This window comes from Leuciscus leuciscus (genome assembly GCF_965113295.1).
Source record: "Leuciscus leuciscus genome assembly, chromosome: 2".
Taxonomy (NCBI): Eukaryota; Metazoa; Chordata; class Actinopteri; order Cypriniformes; family Leuciscidae; genus Leuciscus; species Leuciscus leuciscus.
The window spans coordinates 1,305,971-1,327,888 of record NC_138726.1 but is presented as its reverse complement, the minus strand read 5'-3'; the positions used below and the strand labels follow the sequence as shown (position 1 = coordinate 1,327,888).

Here is a 21,918-nt window from a genome sequence, read left to right as displayed (position 1 = left end):
CGGAGCCTGTACAGTGGAAACTCTGCCATCTGAAACATCTGTTTGGTTTTGATGATCATCTCTATCGCGTCACACTCATGGGACATTATTGCAGTTCTTCATCATCATGAAAGTTTATTATCTGCATGCGTTTAAAAGCCATTTCAGTCGAAACTTCTGATATATGTTTTTCTGAGCGCACACACACACCCGAATCACGCGCACAGAAAGCTGGATGTCAGATGGGGCATCCCGTGAGTATTAGAGCAAGTTCTCTCTCACGTGTTATTGAGCTTAAACTGTCAAAGACACACAAAGTTCACAGTCGACTACGTCTGTGAACGTAAACAGCAGGGAAAGAAACCGCATGTGTGTATTAGATCTGTGAGTGACAGCAGTGTAATATTAGTAAGATTAACTTTTCATTTTTATTTTACATCATTGCAACAGCAAAAGAAAAAATGAACAAATCTGCCAAACGCTGAATCACTCGTCCTCCGTGTTCTACTGTAAGGAGCATCACAAACAGATCATAATCATAAACACATTCATACTTTAAAAACTGGAAAAAGACAGAAAATGGGATAGAATTAAAAATTCATTCATTCATTAGCATGTTTACAATAAACACAGACATTGTTGCATTCTCTCTCTCTCTCTCTCACACACACACACACAAACACACACACAAATAACAGACAAACAGATAACTGTGTATAATGGCAGCATTCTTATTGAACGTATGAAAACCAAACAATTTCATCCACATAAACTGATAAATTCTCAATCTAATTAAAAACCATTCAGAAGCATTCTGGGATTAAGAAAGACTACAGCATGATATTTATTGGTGGCTTTTAAATCTCAGTATAAATACAAAGCCAGGTATTATTTCAGATATCTGATCGCTTGCACTTGATTAACTGCGGTTACAAACTCACATGCCTCAGAGATATTCAGATGATATTGGATCAGGTCTGTAGTGAGAGTTTAAGCAAGTAATCGGACATGTTCTTGAGTACAGCAGTCCATAGATGCAGTTGCACAGCAATTACAGGAGACAGAAGAGTATATGACAGAGTTTGAACAAAGTCCAGTATTTACAAATGTCTTGGTTTGACATTGAGCTCAGCATCAGTCATTTTTCATTATGTTTAGTTCTGCTTCTATAATAACACAGCAACCAAAATGAAACACACACACACACACACACACACACACAAAACATCTACGGTTTCATACAATTCACTCAGCAATTCGGAAGGAAACACTATCTTTGGTCACAAAATGAGAAAATAAATTCAGTCAGGAAAATAAGAAAGACATTCAGCCATAAAGCGGTTAAAATGTTTACATTATTTGCCAAGAATGAGAAGATCAAGCAATAATAAATAAGAAAAGATCAAATGGGATCTGGGAGCCGAGTGAAGAGTTATTTTGCGTGCGTAGAAAGGCCGGCAGACGTAAACCCGCAGGAGTGTGTGAGAGGCCGTGTGGAGTTACTGTTGGTCCTGCTCTCCGGCGTCTGACTCCGGCTCCGGCGTACAGTAGCGCTGGAGCAGCCGGTGCAGGTGCTCCTGAAGGTCGTGGGGTCGCGGGAGGTCGTGGGGTCGCAGGAGGTCGTGGGGTCGCGGGACGTCCAGCGTGTCCTCCAGCTGCTCCAGGTGCGTTTGTTTGGTTTGGCCGTCCTTCACTACCGTTCGTTTCTGGGTGCGTGTCTTATGCATGCGGGTCCTACAAATCAACACATCAGAGTCACGACACCTGTGAACATCTTTAAACCCAGACAGCAACATAGTGTCGGCCCGCATCCGGTACACATTGATTCCACACGGCCCGGATGTGGCCCGGATCTGGGCCGACACTACAGTATGTTGCTGTCTGGGAAATGCAATGATTAGTTAATCAATCCTTTAGTTACACTCTCCACATATTAAAGAGGCCATATTATGCCCTTGATGTTGTTTTCAGGCTCTACTAGAACAGGTTATCATGCTTGAATGTTTATTTCCCAGACTGCCACATAGTGTCGGGCCACATCTGGTAAACATGGATTCCACACGGCCCGGATGTGGGCCGGATCTGGGCCGACACTATGTTGCTGTCTGGGTTCTCCTCTCCTCCCAGTCTGTCAGTAACGCTCTGTTTAGTTCCTGTCTCTATGAAGCCCCTCCTTCTGAAAAGCACACTGTGCCCTGATTGGTCGGCTGGAGCAGTGTGTTGTGATTGGTCGATTGCTTCGAGCGTGTTTGGGAAATGTCCCGCCCCTTACCATAACCACCAGTTTCAACAGACTACTAACTAACTCAACTAGGCCCCACCCCTTTATTCAGCATATTAATCATTTAAATGAGGAATATTGTGACGTGTTCGTTCCCAGAAGAAACTCAAGACTACAATGGAGGCGTTTCAGGAGTTCAGAACTTTGCAAAGGTTTTTCATGCTCAAACTGCAACATTACACACTATATAAATAATAATAAGTCCTCTTTGAAAGCCACGACGTCACGTTTAAAGTTTAGACTGATTTTTCCTCGTATTGTTTAGAGTTTAGAATCATCGGAGATTCTGTGATCGACGATACCTCTACATTCTTCTAATAAATAAAATGAAATTTTAATTAATGTGTTTTAATTAAAAAAACAAAACCTTTTCTAGAGATGCACCGACATGACAATTTTTCCGATACCGATAACCAATAATTCTTTATATTTGAAAGCCGATAACCGATATATTGGCCGATAAATCTAAATACAAATGTTTATATAATTTTTGAGAACCTGATTGCAAAAACAAGTCTCACCATTAAAAGCCATGTCTCAACTACACAATCATAATGTTCTCATAATTGTATGTAGCCGATATGACACATGTTGCACTTTACTGTATTTTCCTTTTTTGAAGTGATTCCAATCATATTTCAAGCAACTCAAAACCATCATGTTGAACAGTGCGCAATAATACATTATTTATCGGCTTTAATATATCGAACAAATGTTATTATCGGGCCGATAACATTAAAAATGAACATATATCGGTACCGATATGTTGGATGATATATCGAGCATCCCGAGTTTAATTGCACTGAAAATCACCTTTTTGATGTTTGATGCAGAGCTACCAGTAACCAGTGGAGAAAGAGTGGAGTGAGTCTGTAACATGTTAGTAAAATAACACACTGTAGCTTAGAAGAACAGTTCGGTCTTTAACACACACATGCCTCTACAACGCCTTCTTGACCGGCACGGACTCTTATATTTTAAAATGCCATTGTTTCTGGTTTAGCATCAACTTTGAGTAAATTGTGAAACTCAAGCAGCAGATAAAGACATCTGTCGCCTTAAGAAATGCATTATGCTGCAACACTTGGTGGATTAGGTATTATTAACTGCTTTTTTATTATCATCACACCATTCTCCTAATCTGTTAAACGGACATGCCACCGTCCAGACCTTCTGACCACTGAGCCGTCCTCTTTCACCGTCTCTCTCTCAACTAAATGAGGCAGGTGCACTTGCCCAAAGCTTCCTACATAGCTCAAAGCCTAGACATACGAGAGAGAAATTACTCAGAAATATAAGACATGTAATGCCACTTACAGTTCAGCAGTGAACACTAGTGCGGAAACATGATTCCTGAAGCTTCGAATCCTTAGTGAATCATTTGTTTGGACAAACTGTAACCGAAGTCACATGATGTCAGTAGACGAGGCTTCATTACATTGTCATTGTTTCGAAACGTTTTCAAATGTCAATGATTCGCCTCTAGGGGGCGATGATCTCTGTGAACTCATAAACCAGTGTCTATATATGATTTTTACCTGATCTCGGATCAGTCTTATACATTTTTAGGCATTTAAATAATATTAAAGAGACTCTCCATATTTAGTGGTATTAGATGATTTGTTAACCGCATTTAATAGATGACACCTTCAAAGAAACTACATTGTGTTTGTAAAAGCTGTTTTTCTGCATGTTTTGACTGTTTTCGCTGCATTTACACTGTTCTGACCAGCAGGGGTCGCCAGCGCTTCCAAACAGTGAATCATTTAGCGAATCAACCAATTCAAAGCTTCAAAACCCTTAGTTTCTCCCGTCACTAGTGACCACTCTGAACTTGAGCTAGTGGTACAAAAAGTAATATTTACTGTATTATTAACTATTGACCAAAAAGGTATTTGGACACCACCCTTAAACATATTCCAAATGTCATTGCATTAGATAACAACCGAATATCCAGACCTTTTCAAAGTCGTCTTTGGCTGATGGGAGATCCGATGAGAGTGAAGGGTCTCCGATTAGTTTTTCCAGTCGTTCACCTTGCACTACCATGGTTTTGACGACCTTGCTGACCTTTCGACCTTGGACGGGCTCGTCCTCGAACTCAGAAGCCGTCGCCCCAGAGTACGAGAAGGGTTCAGAGAAGGTCACCTGAAGAGAGAGCATTGCCTTTATAGAGGAGGCCTATAAGATGTATGCATGGGCAACTTACTGTACAAGTGCATTCAAGATATACAATTTGTGTTCCCTATTGGTCATAAAGCAACATAAAGCTGATTCTGTACTAACTCATACTTGTTCTCATTAAACGCCTCAACAACAGAACAAACAGCTAGGAGAATGGAGGTATTGAAGAGTTAGGATGTCTATGCTGTATCAATTTATTGAATTCATAAATTCAATATCTGTGTCTGTAAGTGAAGCGAAGTGGATAAACGAACAGTGAAATGAACAGAAACACGTACATATTAACTTCAGAATGAAATGACTAAAGGCCCGTTCACACCAGCGGATGATATCTTTCTGTTTATTCTCCAGTTTTGTCGTCTGTCACTTTAAATGCTCGAGGTCTAAAAACAGGATGGATTCTAATGGGCTGTCAATGATTTTATCGTTCATCAGCTGAAAAAAAAAAATCATTCTGAAAGTGATTCCAATGATAGCGTTTCTCTGTGTCGTTATCGCTATAGTGTATTGTGGACTCTTTTATTTTTAGAACTTTATCGTTATCGCCCTTCTGATTCTTATTCGTTTTGTTTCTCTACCAAATTTTCTAAAATGCAGTGAAAATACAGATATAGGAATCGCAAAGTACCAAGAATGAAGGATCGGTAACGTACTCGTTCTTGAACAAAGTGGTAGAAACATCCCTATACTAGAAAGGTTTCCCACCTCGGTCTGATCTCCGCCGCTCTTCACCACCGTCCTCTTCACGACTTTAGAGAAACCGTCAGCCTCGTCCACAGCGACGACTTCCTGTCTCGGTCCCTCTGACATCACTTCCTCTCGCTCTACTCCATCTGCTGACACATACTGACGGATGACTTTCCTTGTTATCTGTGGGGAGACGACGACGCAAGGATAAAAATGATCATGTTATCAAGTACAGTATCAAGTATAATTCTTCCAGCATATTAAGAAAATAATCATTATAATATAATTTCGTATTTTTCTGGTCAAGAGCCACAGACAGGAAGACAGCGTCTGATTGGATTGTCAAGTGACCAATCACAATGTGCTTAGTTCAGTGTGAAGTTTAGTGGCGGGTAGTTTCAGCTTCAGATGTCATGCTTTTATTGTGAGTAAAAAGTGTAATTTAACAAGACTAGTTTAACTCTTTCCCCGCCAGCATTCAAAAATAATATAAAAAAAGTTGCCAGCCACCGCCAGCATTTTTGATAATTTTTACAAAGCTTTCATGGCCCCCAGAATAATTTTTTGTATTTAAACAAACTAAAAAATAAATGTATTTTAGCTTCGTGCATTCTTTTTTATCTACACTTGACTGTGGGTAAGTTTCATAAAAAAAGCTGAGAAAGTCAAGTCTACAATGTGCGTAAGCAATGCTTTTATCATTGTTTTCTGCTTCTTCTTCCCCAGTGTTTTGATCCGGAGATTCTGTACTCTTTCAGAAGATGTTAGACAGCGCCCCCTACCGCATAACAGTGAAAACATGGATTTCCGGAAAATGACGTCAATGGCACGTGCCATTTTCATGCCATGAACCTCACAAACTTTGAAATAATCAAACTCATTCCTCTTTAAAAAAAACAAACTTGTGTCATTGTAAATTATAAGGTAATTCGTATTTCTTTCAAATAACGTGAATTATTCTAAAGGCATCCTACAATGAACCAATTAAAAGGATTCTGCGGCAGCATTTTCACGGTATTTTACCAACTGTAGCAAATGCAGGGCAAATATGGACGTAACATCGCATGGACTGAATCTGTGTAAAGACACAGAACAGCTGAAAGTTCAAACATTTACCTTTTTGACCACCATGTTTCCAAACTCGTCAGTGTATTGCTCTTCTGTCACTGTCTGAGGAGGGATTTCAGGCATCTCGTCACCCTAAAAAAAAATCCAAAAAAAAAATATTTTTTGTTTCTGACTATGAGATTGAATTTAATGTTAATGGAAAAGGTTAACTTCAGTCCTGAGAGACAAATACCTTTATGGGAAATGAAATATAACGTAACAGGTTTCTTTCATTATACCAGCAAATGAAAACACTTCAATTGCTCAATATCCCCCCCATAACATGGAAATGGGGGTCTATTGACCCACACACCCAAAACAGGTACCTGAATTATAACACGGCGCCGCACCACCCTGGTGGTCAAAACCTCCTCCTCTGAACTATCAGACAGCAAACCTAGTTCCTCAGCTATTTCCTAAGAGTAGCAGAGATGCATTGTGGGAGCATGTCTTCAGTACTATTGTATATCTCATTTACTTGCATGTCACACCATGCAAATGTACTCTGAAAGTTCCTTTTATCTTTTATTTTTTTTTTACCTTTTTTTTTGTAAAAACAGTTATTCTCACCAGTGTTACCATTGCTAAATTTGTCTTCCCAGCAATGTAAAAAAAAAATTATGCAAACCAGATATTAGTATCATTAAATGATGGCAATGGAAATATTAGCATTGCTGGGAATGAAAATCCACCAAAATCATGCAGTCAAAAAAAAACATTAATTTCAAAGTGCGAAAGTATTATTGTTTTTTTTAAATGCTTGTCAATTGTGACGTTATATCGAATAATTAAAGTTACTTCAGTTAAAGCAAAGGGATGCACCAACACAATCTCAATCACTATTTTGGCAAACTGGTGGCTAATTCATATCTCATTCATATGTTTTTGTATGATCTGCTTACTCCCCAGTGACGGGCATGTTTGGGATGGACCTTCATGCTTTTTTCTAATATTCATACGATCTGCACAACTCAGTTCATACAAATTCATATGAAATCGCCACCTCGTAACATAGGTTTCCCGTGAGATCAGATTGGGTGCTCACATATAAACCATGTTTATTAACTGATTTTTAATTGAAACGGCAAACATTAGCTTGCTGGCACTGAAATGTTTAATGCTTGAAATGCTTAAGTCAGTTTGTTAGCACAGGCCGGGAGTTACAGCACTCTTCCTCAGAAACTGAGGTCATGCTAAATGGCTTACCCTCCCTAGAAAGTCATCATCGTCATCATACTCTATTCCCTTCATTGGAGGTAGCTCTTCAGCAAATGAATGATCACCTGTATAATCATAAGGGAAAGCCTTCTCCTCACCAGAGTATTCGTCCTCTGGCTCAAGAACTATGGGTAGGTCCTCACTGCCCCAGGATAGGGGCCGATCATCCTTTTTCAACTCAGTGTACTCTCTAAGTTTAGGTATACCGGTCAGGTATTCAGGGCTGCTTGATAAAGATGGAAGTTCCTCAACTTGGTAAATTGCTTGAGGAACATCTAAAAGTTGTGATGATCCAATCTCTGGCTCAGATGTATCAGAAAACGTTTGTTGGCAATCAAAAAACTCTGCATCTGACTCAATGCTATCTGTGTGAACGGGTCTTGGTTTGTAGTTAAGATTGAGACTGTAAAGTGGAGAGTCAACATCTAAAGCTACAGTGGCATCTAACTGCATCTGGTCACCTGTCAGTTTTGAAGGCATCTCAGAGGCTTTGAGCTCTTGAGTCACTTCCAGAGTACAAGGTGTCATAGCAGCTACACATGGATAAGTCCCAGGTAAGGCTAAACTTGATTCAGGATCTTCACCACCAAATGATGGTAACGTCTGTTCAAGCTGGACAACCTCTTCAGCACAAGAAATCCTCTCGCTTAGAGATTCATGGGATTCTGGCGAATTCCTCTGATCGGAAGAGGATGTGCTAATTATTGGAGAGATTGAGCTTAAATCAGTTACTGACACCTGAATGCCTGTTGATGGAGTCTTCACAGATCTTGAAAGCAAAGTTTTGTAATCCGGTGATTCGAGACTCAAACTAAATGCAGAGGAATCATTTTGAGTTAGTTCAACTCTTCTGTGAGAGTCTTTGAGATAAAACTGAAAAGAATTTACTTCTTGCAATACATTTGATGCTTTAGGCTCTTTAGGTGATGATTTGTGGGCCTCCAAGTCAAAGACTGGTTGAGATCTGATCTGCTCAGGTATATTGGGGACACATGTGGCTAGATGTGACTCTTTCGATGATTCACTGGTCAATAAGGATGCTGTCGACTTTATTTGAGGCTCTAAACTTTTTGAAATGGAACTTAAATCTTTCACTTGAGGCTCTGAATGAATGTCTATTGAGACATTTTCCTGTGCAAAATGAAAGGGAAGAAAACAATGTTTCTCCCAATATGTAATAATTACATCACACAAACGCAATAGATTTTGTTGCATGGAAAGATAGAAAAGATTAACATGCATTAACATCCGACGCAAAATACGGATGTCTTTCCCAATCCTGTTCCTGGAGATCAACCTTCCTGCAAAGCTCAGCTCCAACTCTGATCAAACACAAATGAACCAGCTAATTACGATCTTCAGGAGCACTTGATAATTACAGAGAGATGTGTTTGATGAGGGCTAGATCTGGGTAAATCTCCAGGAACAGGATTGGCCACCACTGCTCTTAGGCTAAGATTCAATCATGCCATTTCCATTCTCAGAATTGACAATTTTCTCAACACTGCTAAAACTACATGCTTGCTCTACAGTTGTCTATTTAGTCTTGATTTGTTAGTAGATCCAGAATTGTGAAATTCCGTGTTTCAGGGCAGATACGACACTGCATTCCTCTTAGTTCATACATTGTGATAATTACACAAGATTCACAGCTGCATGCTCAATCTCTTACCCCTTTTTTGGCGTCTTGAGGGGCTAGTTTTCTTGAATCATGTCCTAGATCATCTTTTTGTTGCTGTGAACTTTCGATGTGTTGATTGTCATCTCTTTTATGGATTATGAGGCCTTTGCTAGTTTGATCTTTTGCAGATGCACCTGTTGCGGTGATTACAACCCTTTCTTCACAGTAAGAAATTGTCTTTGTTACACTTTCTGTGTCCTTCTGTGCTTGCTCTAAGGCTATATCATGAGATGGGGTTGGTTTTAGCTCCTCATCGAATGAACACTCAACAGTTCGAAGCCCCTCTGTTTCAGGTGGAGACTTGATTTGTGCTGTGCATTGTTCAAATGTCACTAGATTCAGCAAGGCAGAATCATCTTTGAGGACAGATAGATCTTTCGTAATCTCATCAATGTCAGAAAATGACAAATAATTCAAATTCTCATAAAACTCCTCATATTCAGATTCAATCACTGATTCAGGAGATTCAGGTTGATAAATTGCCTCAAAAACGAAAGGTTCTGGAGTAACCGTTTCAGTTAGTTCTGTTTCTAATGTTGCAGCTTCAGGCGATGGGTTTCGCAATTCTGTTTCATGAAAGTACATCTCAGGTGATAAGGATCTAGAATCTGTATCTGAAATATCAGAGATAGATGATAAAGGTCTGTTTAAAGACATGATCCATTGTGACAATGGATACCATGATGAGAATGATTCAGGAAACACTGAGTCCATATCAGAACTCTGATCGTTACACAATGAAGGGGACAGTGGAGTAAAAATGGATTTGTGCTGCTTGAGTGTCACACTAGATTGTTCATTTGGAACTGGTGATGATGTTGAGTATTCAGGTATAGGTGAATCAGGTGAAAGACTTCGAAATTCATTCAATGAGAATGTCGTCTCAGGAGATGAGGGCCGACTTTCAGCCAAAAACTCTGCAGATGGCAATGAAAGTCTGTGCTCAGGAACTGGTGAATCAGGAGAGAGCGGTCTGTACTCATTCATGGATGTATATGATTCTGGTGAGGATGCTCTCCTATCTGAATTGTCCATTAGAAATGGACGTAAACTTGTACAGTAAAACAAAGAATCTGTGGAAAGTGCTCGATTTTTTCCAAATAAATCAAAGGATTCTGCATTAACAGGTGTTTCAGAACTGCATTCAAAAGTCTTACAAATCTCCTTTTTACATCCAGCATACTCAAACACACCTGGTTTTGAACAGAAAGTTTCACCTCTATATTGAGGATCATACAATTGGGAGATTAATGACAAGGGTACAGCTTTGTACACAAGTTTATACTGAGGCTCCATTCTGACAGTGCTCTGTAATGACAGATATGTCATAGAATTGGATACTTCTTGTCCAAGTGATTGATGGCTTTGATCAACAGTCTGGTTGTATTCTATTTCTAAATGACTCTGATCCAAGGGAGATATTTTACCTGACTCAGGAGACAATGGTCTATATTCAGTCCATGTATTTCCCTCAGATGCAAAGCTTGCCGTGTCAAATTCTACATCAGACACAATTGATTCTAGGGAGGATGACCTGTATGTGGCTTTTTGGGTGACATTTACATACACTGATGGTTTGAAGTCATAAACAGGTGAGTCTGGTGATAATGGTCTTTTTTCATTCAAGGACATGATTGATTCAGGTGAGGATGTTCTCTGTTCAGTAGTTTGATGTGCAAAAACCCAAAGCTCAATGTCTGCGTCTGATGATAGTGACTCAGAAGACTCTGATCGGTATAAATTCATTGCTGATATTTTATGTATACAAGAGAACTGTGGAACTGGTGAGTCTGGCGATAATGGTCTACACTCTTCCAATGATATAAAGGATTCTGGAGATGCTCGATCTACCATTGACATAGGTGACATTGGCCTGTAATCACTTACTGAATCAGGGGAGAGTGGTCTATGCTCAATTTCTGATATTACTGATTCAGGAGAGTCAGGTCTTTGCTCTGTACTGAGGTCTGACAGATAGAATTCATTTTCGACATCCAAAGAGACTGGAGAAGTTGACTGAGAATCTGATTCTGGTATGATAAATGTGAATGTTAGTGGCGTGAAGTAAGGAACAGGTGAATCAGGGGACAGTGGTCTGCTTTCATTGACCGATGTCAGTGAGTCAGGTGAAGACAATCTAAGATCAATCATTGAATCATTAAATACATCTGTGCTTCTATCAAATTCTGATAATATGGATCCAGTAGTGAACAGGTCTTCAAAGTAACTTTTGTATTCTGTAGTCTCTGAACACAGCGATTGAGGTGAACATGATCTAGATCCTGTCATTGGCAAACTACTCTGAGCGAATAATGAACTGAATTGAGGTACAGGTGAATCAGGGGACAGGGGTCTAATATCAGTTTCTGATATTATAGACTGAGGAGAGTCAGATCTTTGCTCTGGATTAAGGTCAGAATGACACAATTCATTTTCAAGATCCAAACTGACTGATTCTGGAGAGGTTGGTCGGGAACCCGTAAATGGCATGATAAATGTGTGCGTGGCCGGTGTGAAATCAGGAATAGGTGAATCAGGGGACAGAGGTCTGTTTTCATTAATTGATGTGATTGACTCAGATGAAGACCTTCTAAGGTCAATCACAAAGTCATCAAATACATCTGTCTGCATATCTATTTCTGATAGTATTGATTCAGGCGATAGTGATATGTAACCTGATACTATTGTTGGCTCAAACTGATTGGTATAATATTGAAATATTGGAGAATCAGGAGATAAAGATCTAGAGCCGGATCTCTCTTCATTTATAGATTCTGTTGATTCTGCAGAAGAATCTTGGGTAAAAACATTTAATTCCCATTCTTCCTCTGATAATGCAGATTCAGGGGATGAGGACCTATAATCTGTCACAGAAATTGATTGAAAGACTGCTGGAAAATACTGTGGTGTAGGTGAGTCTGGAGATAGGGGTCTACATTCATTTATGGACCCATTTGACTGTGGAGAAGACCCTCTAATGTCTTCCAAAAGCATGGCAGATTCAGGTGACATGGGTCTCCATTCAGGCAAGGAGTCTGGGGAAAGTGGTCTATTGTCAGAATCTGATAAAATTGACTCAGGGGAATCTGGTCGATTATCTATAGTTAGCCATTCTTCAAGGCAAAGTTCATATTCTGTATTCTCTGAGCACAGCGATTGAGGTGAACATGATCTAGATCCTGTTGCTGGCAAACTACTCTGAATGAATAATGAACTGAATTGAGGTACAGGTGAATCAGGGGACAGGGGTCTAATCTCAGTTTCTGATAATATAGACTGAGGAGAGTCAGATCTTTGCTCTAGATTAAGGTCAGAATGACACAAGTCATTTTCAAGATCCAAACTGACTGATTCTGGAGAGGTTGGTCGGGAACCCGTAAATGGCATGATACATGTGTGCATGGCTGGTGTGAAATCAGGAATAGGTGAATCAGGGGACAGAGGTCTGTTTTCATTAATTGATGTGATTGACTCAGATGAGTACCTTCTAAGGTCAATCACAAAGTCATCAAATACATCTGTCTGCATATCTATATCTGATAGTGTTGATTCAGGCGATAGTGATAAGTAACCTGATACTATTGTTGGTTCAAACTGATTGGTATAATATTGATATATTGGAGAATCAGGAGATAAAGATCTAGAGTCGGACCTCTCTTCATTTATAGATTCTGTTGATTCTGCAGAAGAATCTTGGGTAAAAACATTGAATTCCCATTCTTCCTCTGATAATGCAGATTCAGGGGATGAGGACCTATAATCTGTTACAGAAATTGATTGAAAGACTGCTGGAAAATACTGTGGGGTAGGTGAGTCTGGAGATAGGGGTCTACATTCATTTATGGACCCATTTGACTGTGGAGAAGACCCTCTAATGTCTTCCAAAAGCATGGCAGATTCAGGTGACATGGGTCTCCATTCAGGCAAGGAGTCTGGGGATAGTGGTCTATTGTCAGTATCTGATAAAATTGATTCGGGGGAATCTGGTCGATTATCTATAGTTAGCCATTCTTCAAGGCAAAGTTCATATTCTGTATTCTCTGAGCACAGCGATTGAGGTGAACATGATCTAGATCCTGTTGCTGGCAAACTACTCTGAATGAATAATGAACTGAACTGAGGTACAGGTGAATCAGGGGACAGGGGTCTAATCTCAGTTTCTGATAATATAGACTGAGGAGAGTCAGATCTTTGCTCTAGATTAAGGTCAGAAGGACAAAATTCATTTTCAAGACTCAAACTGACTGATTCTGGAGAGGTTGGTCGGGAGCCATTAAATGGCATGATACATGTGTGCGTGGCTGGTGTGAAATCAGGAATAGGTGAATCAGGGGACAGAGGTCTGTTTTCATTAATTGATGTGATTGACTCAGATGAGTACCTTCTAAGGTCAATCACAAAGTCATCAAATACATCTGTCTGCATATCTATTTCTGATAGTGTTGATTCAGGCGATAGTGATAAGTAACCTGATACTATTGTTGGTTCAAACTGATTGGTATAATATTGATATATTGGAGAATCAGGAGATAAAGATCTAGAGTTGGACCTCTCTTCATTTATAGATTCTGTTGATTCTGCAGAAGAATCTTGGGTAAAAACATTTAATTCCCATTCTTCCTCTGATAATGCAGATTCAGGGGATGAGGACCTATAATCTGTTACAGAAATTGATTGAAAGACTGCTGGAAAATACTGTGGGGTAGGTGAGTCTGGAGATAGGGGTCTACATTCATTTATGGACCCATTTGACTGTGGAGAAGACCCTCTAATGTCTTCCAAAAGCATGGCAGATTCAGGTGACATGTGTCTCCATTCAGGCAAGGAGTCTGGGGAAAGTGGTCTATTGTCAGTATCTGATAAAATTGAATCTGGGGAATCTGGTCGATTATCTATAGTTAGCCATTCTTCAAGGCAAAGTTCATATTCTGTATTCTCTGAGCACAGCGATTGAGGTGAACATGATCTAGATCCTATTACTGGCAAAGTACTCTGAATGAATAATGAACTGAATTGAGGTACAGGTGAATCAGGGGACAGGGGTCTAATCTCAGTTTCTGATAATATAGACTGAGGAGAGTCAGATCTTTGCTCTAGATTAAGGTCAGAAGGACAAAATTCATTTTCAAGACTCAAACTGACTGATTCTGGAGAGGTTGGTCGGGAGCCATTAAATGGCATGATACATGTGTGCGTGGCCGGTGTGAAATCAGGAATAGGTGAATCAGGGGACAGAGGTCTGTTTTCATTAATTGATGTGATTGACTCAGATGAGTACCTTCTAAGGTCAATCACAAAGTCATCAAATACATCTGTCTGCATATCTATTTCTGATAGTGTTGATTCAGGCGATAGTGATAAGTAACCTGATACTATTGTTGGTTCAAACTGATTGGTATAATATTGATATATTGGAGAATCAGGAGATAAAGATCTAGAGTCGGACCTCTCTTCATTTATAGATTCTGTTGATTCTGCAGAAGAATCTTGGGTAAAAACATTTAATTCCCATTCTTCCTCTGATAATGCAGATTCAGGGGATGAGGACCTATAATCTGTTACAGAAATTGATTGAAAGACTGCTGGAAAATACTGTGGGGTAGGTGAGTCTGGAGATAGGGGTCTACATTCATTTATGGACCCATTTGACTGTGGAGAAGACCCTCTAATGTCTTCCAAAAGCATGGCAGATTCAGGTGACATGGGTCTCCATTCAGGCAAGGAGTCTGGGGAAAGTGGTCTATTGTCAGTATCTGATAAAATTGAATCTGGGGAATCTGGTCGATACTCTATTGTTGCCAATTCAAGGTAAGACTCATATTCTGTAGTCTCTGAACATAGCGATTGAGGTGAACATGATCTAGATCCTGTCACTGGCAAATTGCTCTGAATGAATAATGAACTGAATTGAGGTACAGGTGAATCAGGGGACAGGGGTCTAATCTCAGTTTCTGATAATATAGATTGAGGAGAGTCAGATCTTTGCTCTGGATTAAGGTCAGAATGACACAAGTAATTTTCAACATCCAAACTGAGTAATTCTGGGGAATTTGGCCGGGAACCTGTAAATGGCATAATACATGTGTGTGTGGCCGGTGTGAAATCAGGAATAGGTGAATCAGGGGACAGAGATCTGTTTTCATTATCCAATGTAATTGACTCCAGAGAGGATGTTCTACGATCAATCATGTCATCAAATAAAATGGTATGTATATCTGTATCTGATTGCATTGATTCAGGGGATGAGGACCTGTAAATTGTTACTGTTGTAAGTTCAAAGTGAGAAGAGTAATACTGAGGTATTGGAGAATCTGGTGCAAATATGGGGAAATCAGGGGAAATAGGTCTGTGTTCATCAATTGCTTCTAGAGAAGCCAATGGAGTAAAAAGATCTAGTTCATGTTCATGCTCCGACATTGTAGATTCAGGGGACAAGGAGCTAAAATCATTTACAGCAATTGATTCAAAGGCTGCTGTGAAATATTGTGGCACTGGTGAGTCTGGTGAGAGCAATCTAAACTCATTCACTGAGGCGTCTGATGCTGGTGTGGATGCCCTGAAACTATTTTCTAGAGTGAACAGGTCTTCAAAGTACAGTTCATTTTCTGTATTCTCCGAGGACAGAGAATGAGGTGAACATGATCTACGACCTGTTACTGGAAAGGTACTCTGAGAGAAAAATCCACTGAATTCAGTTACAGGTGAGTCAGGAGATAGTGGTCTGAACTCATTAACTGATGCTATTGATTCAGGAGACAATGGTCTACACTCAGTTGCTTCAAGTGTGTCATCCAGCACAAGAGATTCTGGAGATATGGGTCTAAATTGATCAAGTGACTCAGATGAAAGTGGTTTGCATTCACATTGGAACATTGCTGGACTTTCAAAATTCAGTTGTCTCTGAGGTAAATCCTGATTATTCACTGTACACTTGACAGATGGGTTTTGTTCAAAAGAATCATGAATTTTGGATTCTTTAGCAGATGGGTATATTTCTTGTGGATCATGTAAAACTTTAGCTTTTCCAACAGCTGAAGTTATTGACTCAGCTTTTTCTGAAACATCTCCTGAAACAAACTTGGAGCAGAATGTCTTGACCTTGTAGTGTGGATCAAATATCTTAGCAATACGATTACTAAACATAGCTTTGGACATAACACTATACTGTGGTTTTGGCAATTCACTCGTACTTTGTTCCTCATTGTATAGTGATACAGTGGGCTCGATAGCAAATATTTTTTGAGAATATGATTCCTCTATTGGCTCACCATCAAAAGTAACACTTTCTACTATAACCTTGGACAAAGGAACATCTTCAGGCTCTAAAATGAAAGATTCTGGGGATTCTGATCTTGGTTCGCAAAGCAAGGGCTCACACTGTGAATATTCAATGTCAGATGTTTCTAATTCAGGAGATGAGTCTCTAAGGCTCTGAAATGTGATTAAATTAAAGTTCAATGTGGTTCTATATACAGGTACAGGTGAATCCGGTGAAAGGGGTCTGTGCTCATTTATCGATGTAAATGATTCAGGAGATGATAGTCGGGTTTCAGGTTGTACTTCTGATACTGTTTTGTTTTCATTGTCTGAGAGGCCTGACTCATCTGAATCATATCTATACACTTCAGCAGGTATGAAACACTCCAACACTGTTTGAGTAAAGCTGGGAAGAGGAGAATCAGGAGAGAGGCATCTCTGCTCATTAAAAGATACAGTTGATTCAGGGGATGATGGTCGACTTCCAACTAGACACTCTAAAGATATCAGATCACAGTCTATGTCTGAAACTTCAGACTGAAATGATGGTGATCTATATCCTGTCATGAGTGCTGAAGAGTCATTTTGCACGTCTATTGCAAAAAAAGGTATTGGGGAATCAGGGGAAAGTACTCTATATTCATTTACAGATGCTATTGATTCTGGAGATGATCGTCTTATTTCAGTCAAGAATAAATAAGGAGATGGAGTATGGCTTTCAAAACGCATCTCTGTGGATAGTTCCTTATCTGAAATGTCAGAACTGATGGACACAGGAGACCAAGATCTATTTGATTCAGGCGATAATGATCGGTAGAAAATTGCAGAACCAGGTGAAATTGGTCTTTCTGTGTCATCAGTCACCAGCAAATAAGATGCTCCTGGTGTATCTTCTGTAAATCCTGCAAGAGGGACCATTTTTTCACCAGATGCAGGGAATGTTTTGTATTCTTCAACATTTATTGTAAATTCAGGTGTGTCATTTTCAAAAGCAGTTGGCAAAGGTGTAGCTGGCCTAAAATCAGGCAATGGAGAGTCAACAGAGAGAAGAGTGCAGTCATTCAGTGAAGTTACAGATTCAGGTGAAGAAACTCTTAATTCCGCCATTAATATGCAGGAGTCTGGTGAAGATGGTCTATAATCAAATGGTATTGGTGAGTCTAAAGGCAAGGAGACCACTGATTCTGGTGATGATGATCTATTTTCAGATGAAGTCATTCCAAAGTTGTCAACATACTCAAACTCTGGTGATCTTAGCTCAACTTGGGATGTTAAAGATACCGGTGTAAGAGGTCTATACGTCACAACTTCTACTGAGCTAGAGATGGTATATTTAGTGTTTGTGAATTTAGCATCGGTTTGTTTGGTTAGAGTTTTTGGTATGGTTATTTCAACTCTTGCTTCTGAAGAACCAGAATCAGTTATTGGAAGTGATAATATTTGTGGCTGCTCAGTTACTGAATCAAGTGACATTTGGTTATGTGTAGGGGTGGTAATCCTCTCTGTGTTGCCACTTTCAAGTGCAGCAGACATGCTAAGTTGTTGAGGAGGACTGGAAATTGCTTGAGCTAAGCCTTGTACTCCTTCAGTAGACAATTCTGTGAAGCTGATTGATTGGTTGACATCAATATTTTTGGAAACATCTGAAGACTCTTCAGACTCTCTACAATTCACTTCTTCCACAAAAGAAATCTCGTTTTCAGGGGACTTATAGGTCTCTGCAGTTGCACTCTTTTGGAGTGAAACGTAACTTTCACCAAAAAGGGTTCTATAGAATCTGTCAGAAACTTCCTCAACGTGGCGCTTTATATACTCCTCACTTTGACTTGGTTTCTTTGAAAGTGCAGCCTCATATTTAATTGGTGATGTAGATACAGTTTCCGACTTTTCACTTGATGGAGATGTAAAGGAATTAATTGTACTGGAGACATGTGAGGTAATATAATCTTCAGAATCTTGCTTGAGTTCCACATTCAACTCACTGAAATCTGATTCAACATCCTCTGATTCCAAGAGTGTGTGCCCAAAATCTGACAGGGTTGATTGTCTCTGACTCAGTTTGTACCTTTCCATTGAATTTATGGGTGGAACATTGTGTTCATCATCCTGTTGGGTGGAGACTGGGATAAACTGACCCCCAGTTGCTCCTAACTCTTGGAGAGGATCATCCACAGTTTCATGTATATTGCTTGATGGTTCGTTGGGAATAGTACCACCTTTGTAAACTGTGTCAGAAACGTGAGACTGTAGTCTCCAGGGAACAGTTTTGTACAGGGTAAAGAGAGGACTTACTTGTTTGATAGTGCCTGGGAATTGTTGCCGCAGTCCAGCCATTTCAAAAAAACTATGTGTTGAGGCTCCGACCACCCTGACAAATACAGAATCAAATTTAAATTACTTAATATACTTTTAATACATTTTCAATTGTATAGGACAGGAAGAGAATGAACTTACTCTGAACCCATTTCCTTGTCTATCAACAACCTCTCTTTCTGTGAATCATTGAGGGAAGACAGATTGCAGGAGAGATCCTCAACAGATGCCACCAGAGGCCCAAGTTCTGACCCTCTTTGAGTGACCTCTGTTCGCCGGCCCGGCCTGGGGCTGTCCATGTCCTCCTGTAGCGCTGAAAAACCTGCAAAGGCCAATATAGATTCGGTTGTACAATTGTGAATCATCATCTTCTGTAAAGTGAGGAATAAGAATATTTTATAAACAAATAAACACCCACCTAATATGCTTCAAGATATTGTCATCATACATACCTTCACTATGATCCAATGATATGGTTTGCTCAATTTCTGCATAGGTGTGTGATGATTGGTCTTGACTGGACTGGATAATTTTTGTTTCAATGAGATGCACAATGTCCATTCGATTTATTTTTGTAAGTGTCTTCATCAAAGTGTTCTCTGCTGTTAAGTGGAGAGGTGTTATATATACTTTTGTCAAATAGAATGCAACACAAAACTAGATATGTACAATGCGAGTGATCCCCTTCTGAGTGAGTGATGTCATAATATCATAATTTGTACTGTGCATGTAATGAGCATCACTACACTACACTAAGATTTTTTACCGAAAATTATATGCCTGATCACTAAAATATCATAGCACGCATTTCCTCATTTAATCCATCAGTTTACAACAATGGCAAGTAATGTGCCAAAAAGGAGAAGATAATTAAAGCTGCACTGCAGAACTTTGGTCTCTCTTTTTCCATAAAATTTAAACAAAGTTGCATTTTATATATATATTTTTTAATATAAATAGTATTTATTTTACATCAGTTGTGTTTTGGCACTACTCTTCAGCGTGGATGAATATAATGGTTATCCAATGGTTACTGGTGATCATTTCAGAGTAGATTTGTCATGCTGCACCAAAACAGCATCAAGATATTCCAAAAAAAGGGGAAACATGTCTTCTGAACTAGTACTGTAAGTATCATTTCTGCCGCTGTGGTTTGGATCTTATTTTACACTGGCTATGTCGCTTATTCTTTTTAATTGCAGACTCTCTGTAGTTCAAGGTTTTGATGATTCCACAGAGGTCAAAAAGGATTGCAGTTTAGAATTGTCTAATGTTCATCACAAACTAGATGATTATTTCAAATTCTAGGCAACAACTCTTTTTTGGACACTGTTTTTTTCTAATGTACTTGCTCAATTGTGGAAAAAAATTTTTACCCCAAAAAATGTTCCATGATGCCAGGTTTTTAAATGTAATTGAAGTACATTTATTTAGTTTAGATGAATTTCTGCCTTTAAGCAAAGTGAGCTGAAAAAATTACAGCATAAACCAGCATAAACCAGAATGAATTTCAGCATTCAAAACACCTTATGCTGGTGATCAACAGTGCTGGATTTGTCAGCAGGGACATTGGTGGTGGCATTGGTTTAAATAAATAATTATTTAAAGTGTACTGATCTTTGATTTAATAGTGTTCAGTATATCCGGTGAATAGACCAATGCAAATTCATTCAAACTACAGGAAAACACATGATCAGCAGATCTTACCTGTAGCATTTTTGCCCTCTCTTTCTTTCCATAGCCTTATGAGTGCATGGCTTTGGTCTTGTAGAGAATTTGGATTCTCATTTCTTATTTGATTGATCTGTTTCTCACTGAATTCAAGCTCTTGAGCCAATTCTGTTTGAATAAAATCACATCGGTAATGAGTCATACATTTAATTCAAGACAACAAAGTATCCGTATGAAACAAACGTGCCCATATGACTGCAATGCAATACGTGTTGAAATAGATACGATTTACAATTATAAAAAAGTAGGCATGACAACTATTTCAAATAAATGCAATCATTACATGTATCCCAACTCTACCATTTTAACCAAGTACTGTACCTTATAAGAGCAGAGGTTCCCAAATTAAAAATAAAAAAAAACAAGGAGCATCTTTGTAGTTTATATGTACATTTTCTGTCTAGCTCTGTCAATATCTAAGCTCTCTGCTCACAGTCACAGTTAACTGAACTAATGTAATGACAAAGGTTCTGTAAGTAGCACTCATATACCCCTTTTCCACCAAAAAAGAACTGGTTCGGAACTGGTGCTGGTTCAAAGTTGGTTCAACTTGCGAACCTTTTCAGAACCTGTTTGTTTATCCACTGACTAGAGAGCCCAGCGAACGACGTCGTTACGTCACTGTGTACGTTGCCATACGTCTTAGCTTTCCCAGAAATGCTTGCGCCAACTTCAAGCATAACAATTACAATGGCGGACTAGATCGTCTTTCTGCAAATGTTTCTCCTGGCTTTGTGATCCTATATCGGGGTCAGAAGAAGACGTTTATAACACATTTGTGCTGCTCGTCTGGATTACTATAGACGGAGGTTACGTTCGAGAAGAAGTTCGACAATAACCCCGCCTCCAGCCCCCGACGTAAGCATGGCGTGGTAAAAGAACGGTTCTAGTCCAGCAAAGAGTTGGTGCCACTTTGGAACCAATTTTCCTGGCCAAGAACCGGTTCTTTGGCTGTCGGAACACAAAGATCTGGTTCGCGAGTAGGCACCAGCTCCGAACCGGCACCAGCACTGCCTTGGTGGAAAAGGGGTATGAGTCATCGCAGCAACAAGTGCTCTGTGGCAGCCAGTTAGGGAACCATTGGTATAGAGGTTAGCAGCTTACCTGACCAGCTGAATCCAAGGTGGTCTGCTATTACAGCCAGGCGCCCTTCTTTCCTGTCAGCCTCATCCTGTGGATCTACTGCAAATTCCAGCAAAGCAGCAAAAGACATATAAGCACACAAATCTAATACTAGAAGTCAATACAAATAATTGTTTACGTTTACGTTACATCTAAGTTAAATAAGGTCACTGGCTTTCTCATGTAAAAAAAAAAAAATATATATATTTAATTATACTTATATATTTAATTATCTATTATTTAATCAACATTTCTAAGCAAATATGCTACAGAAACCATTATCAGATTAGTTTCAATCCTTGAGCAAAGACAAGGTAAAATATCAATCATGAATGAATACTATGAATAACTGTCCCAG

At 39.4% G+C, this 21,918-nt stretch overlaps 1 protein-coding gene across 41 annotated transcripts in view; it reads right to left on the bottom strand.

The window, feature by feature from the left end:
* Positions 1-791: 791 nt before the first annotated feature.
* Positions 792-21,918, bottom strand: part of ank2b (ankyrin 2b, neuronal) — a 191,860-nt gene continuing 170,733 nt past the window's right edge. For 35 of the 41 annotated variants that reach the window (XM_082160841.1, XM_082160835.1, XM_082160871.1 and 32 more), the window contains 10 exons: positions 21,543-21,620; positions 20,415-20,546; positions 19,160-19,309; positions 18,849-19,029; positions 18,687-18,762; positions 6,248-6,331; positions 5,150-5,314; positions 4,220-4,408; positions 3,431-3,522; positions 792-1,713 (listed from right to left, as the gene is read on the bottom strand). In XM_082160841.1, the coding sequence (XP_082016967.1) occupies positions 1,479-1,713; positions 3,431-3,522; positions 4,220-4,408; positions 5,150-5,314; positions 6,248-6,331; positions 18,687-18,762; positions 18,849-19,029; positions 19,160-19,309; positions 20,415-20,546; positions 21,543-21,620 (1,382 nt within the window). In that variant the 3' untranslated portion in view covers positions 792-1,478. The remainder of the gene's footprint in view (positions 1,714-3,430; positions 3,523-4,219; positions 4,409-5,149; positions 5,315-6,247; positions 6,332-18,686; positions 18,763-18,848; positions 19,030-19,159; positions 19,310-20,414; positions 20,547-21,542; positions 21,621-21,918) is intronic. The other 6 variants (XM_082160844.1, XM_082160869.1, XM_082160861.1 and 3 more) reach the window with 1 other exon arrangement.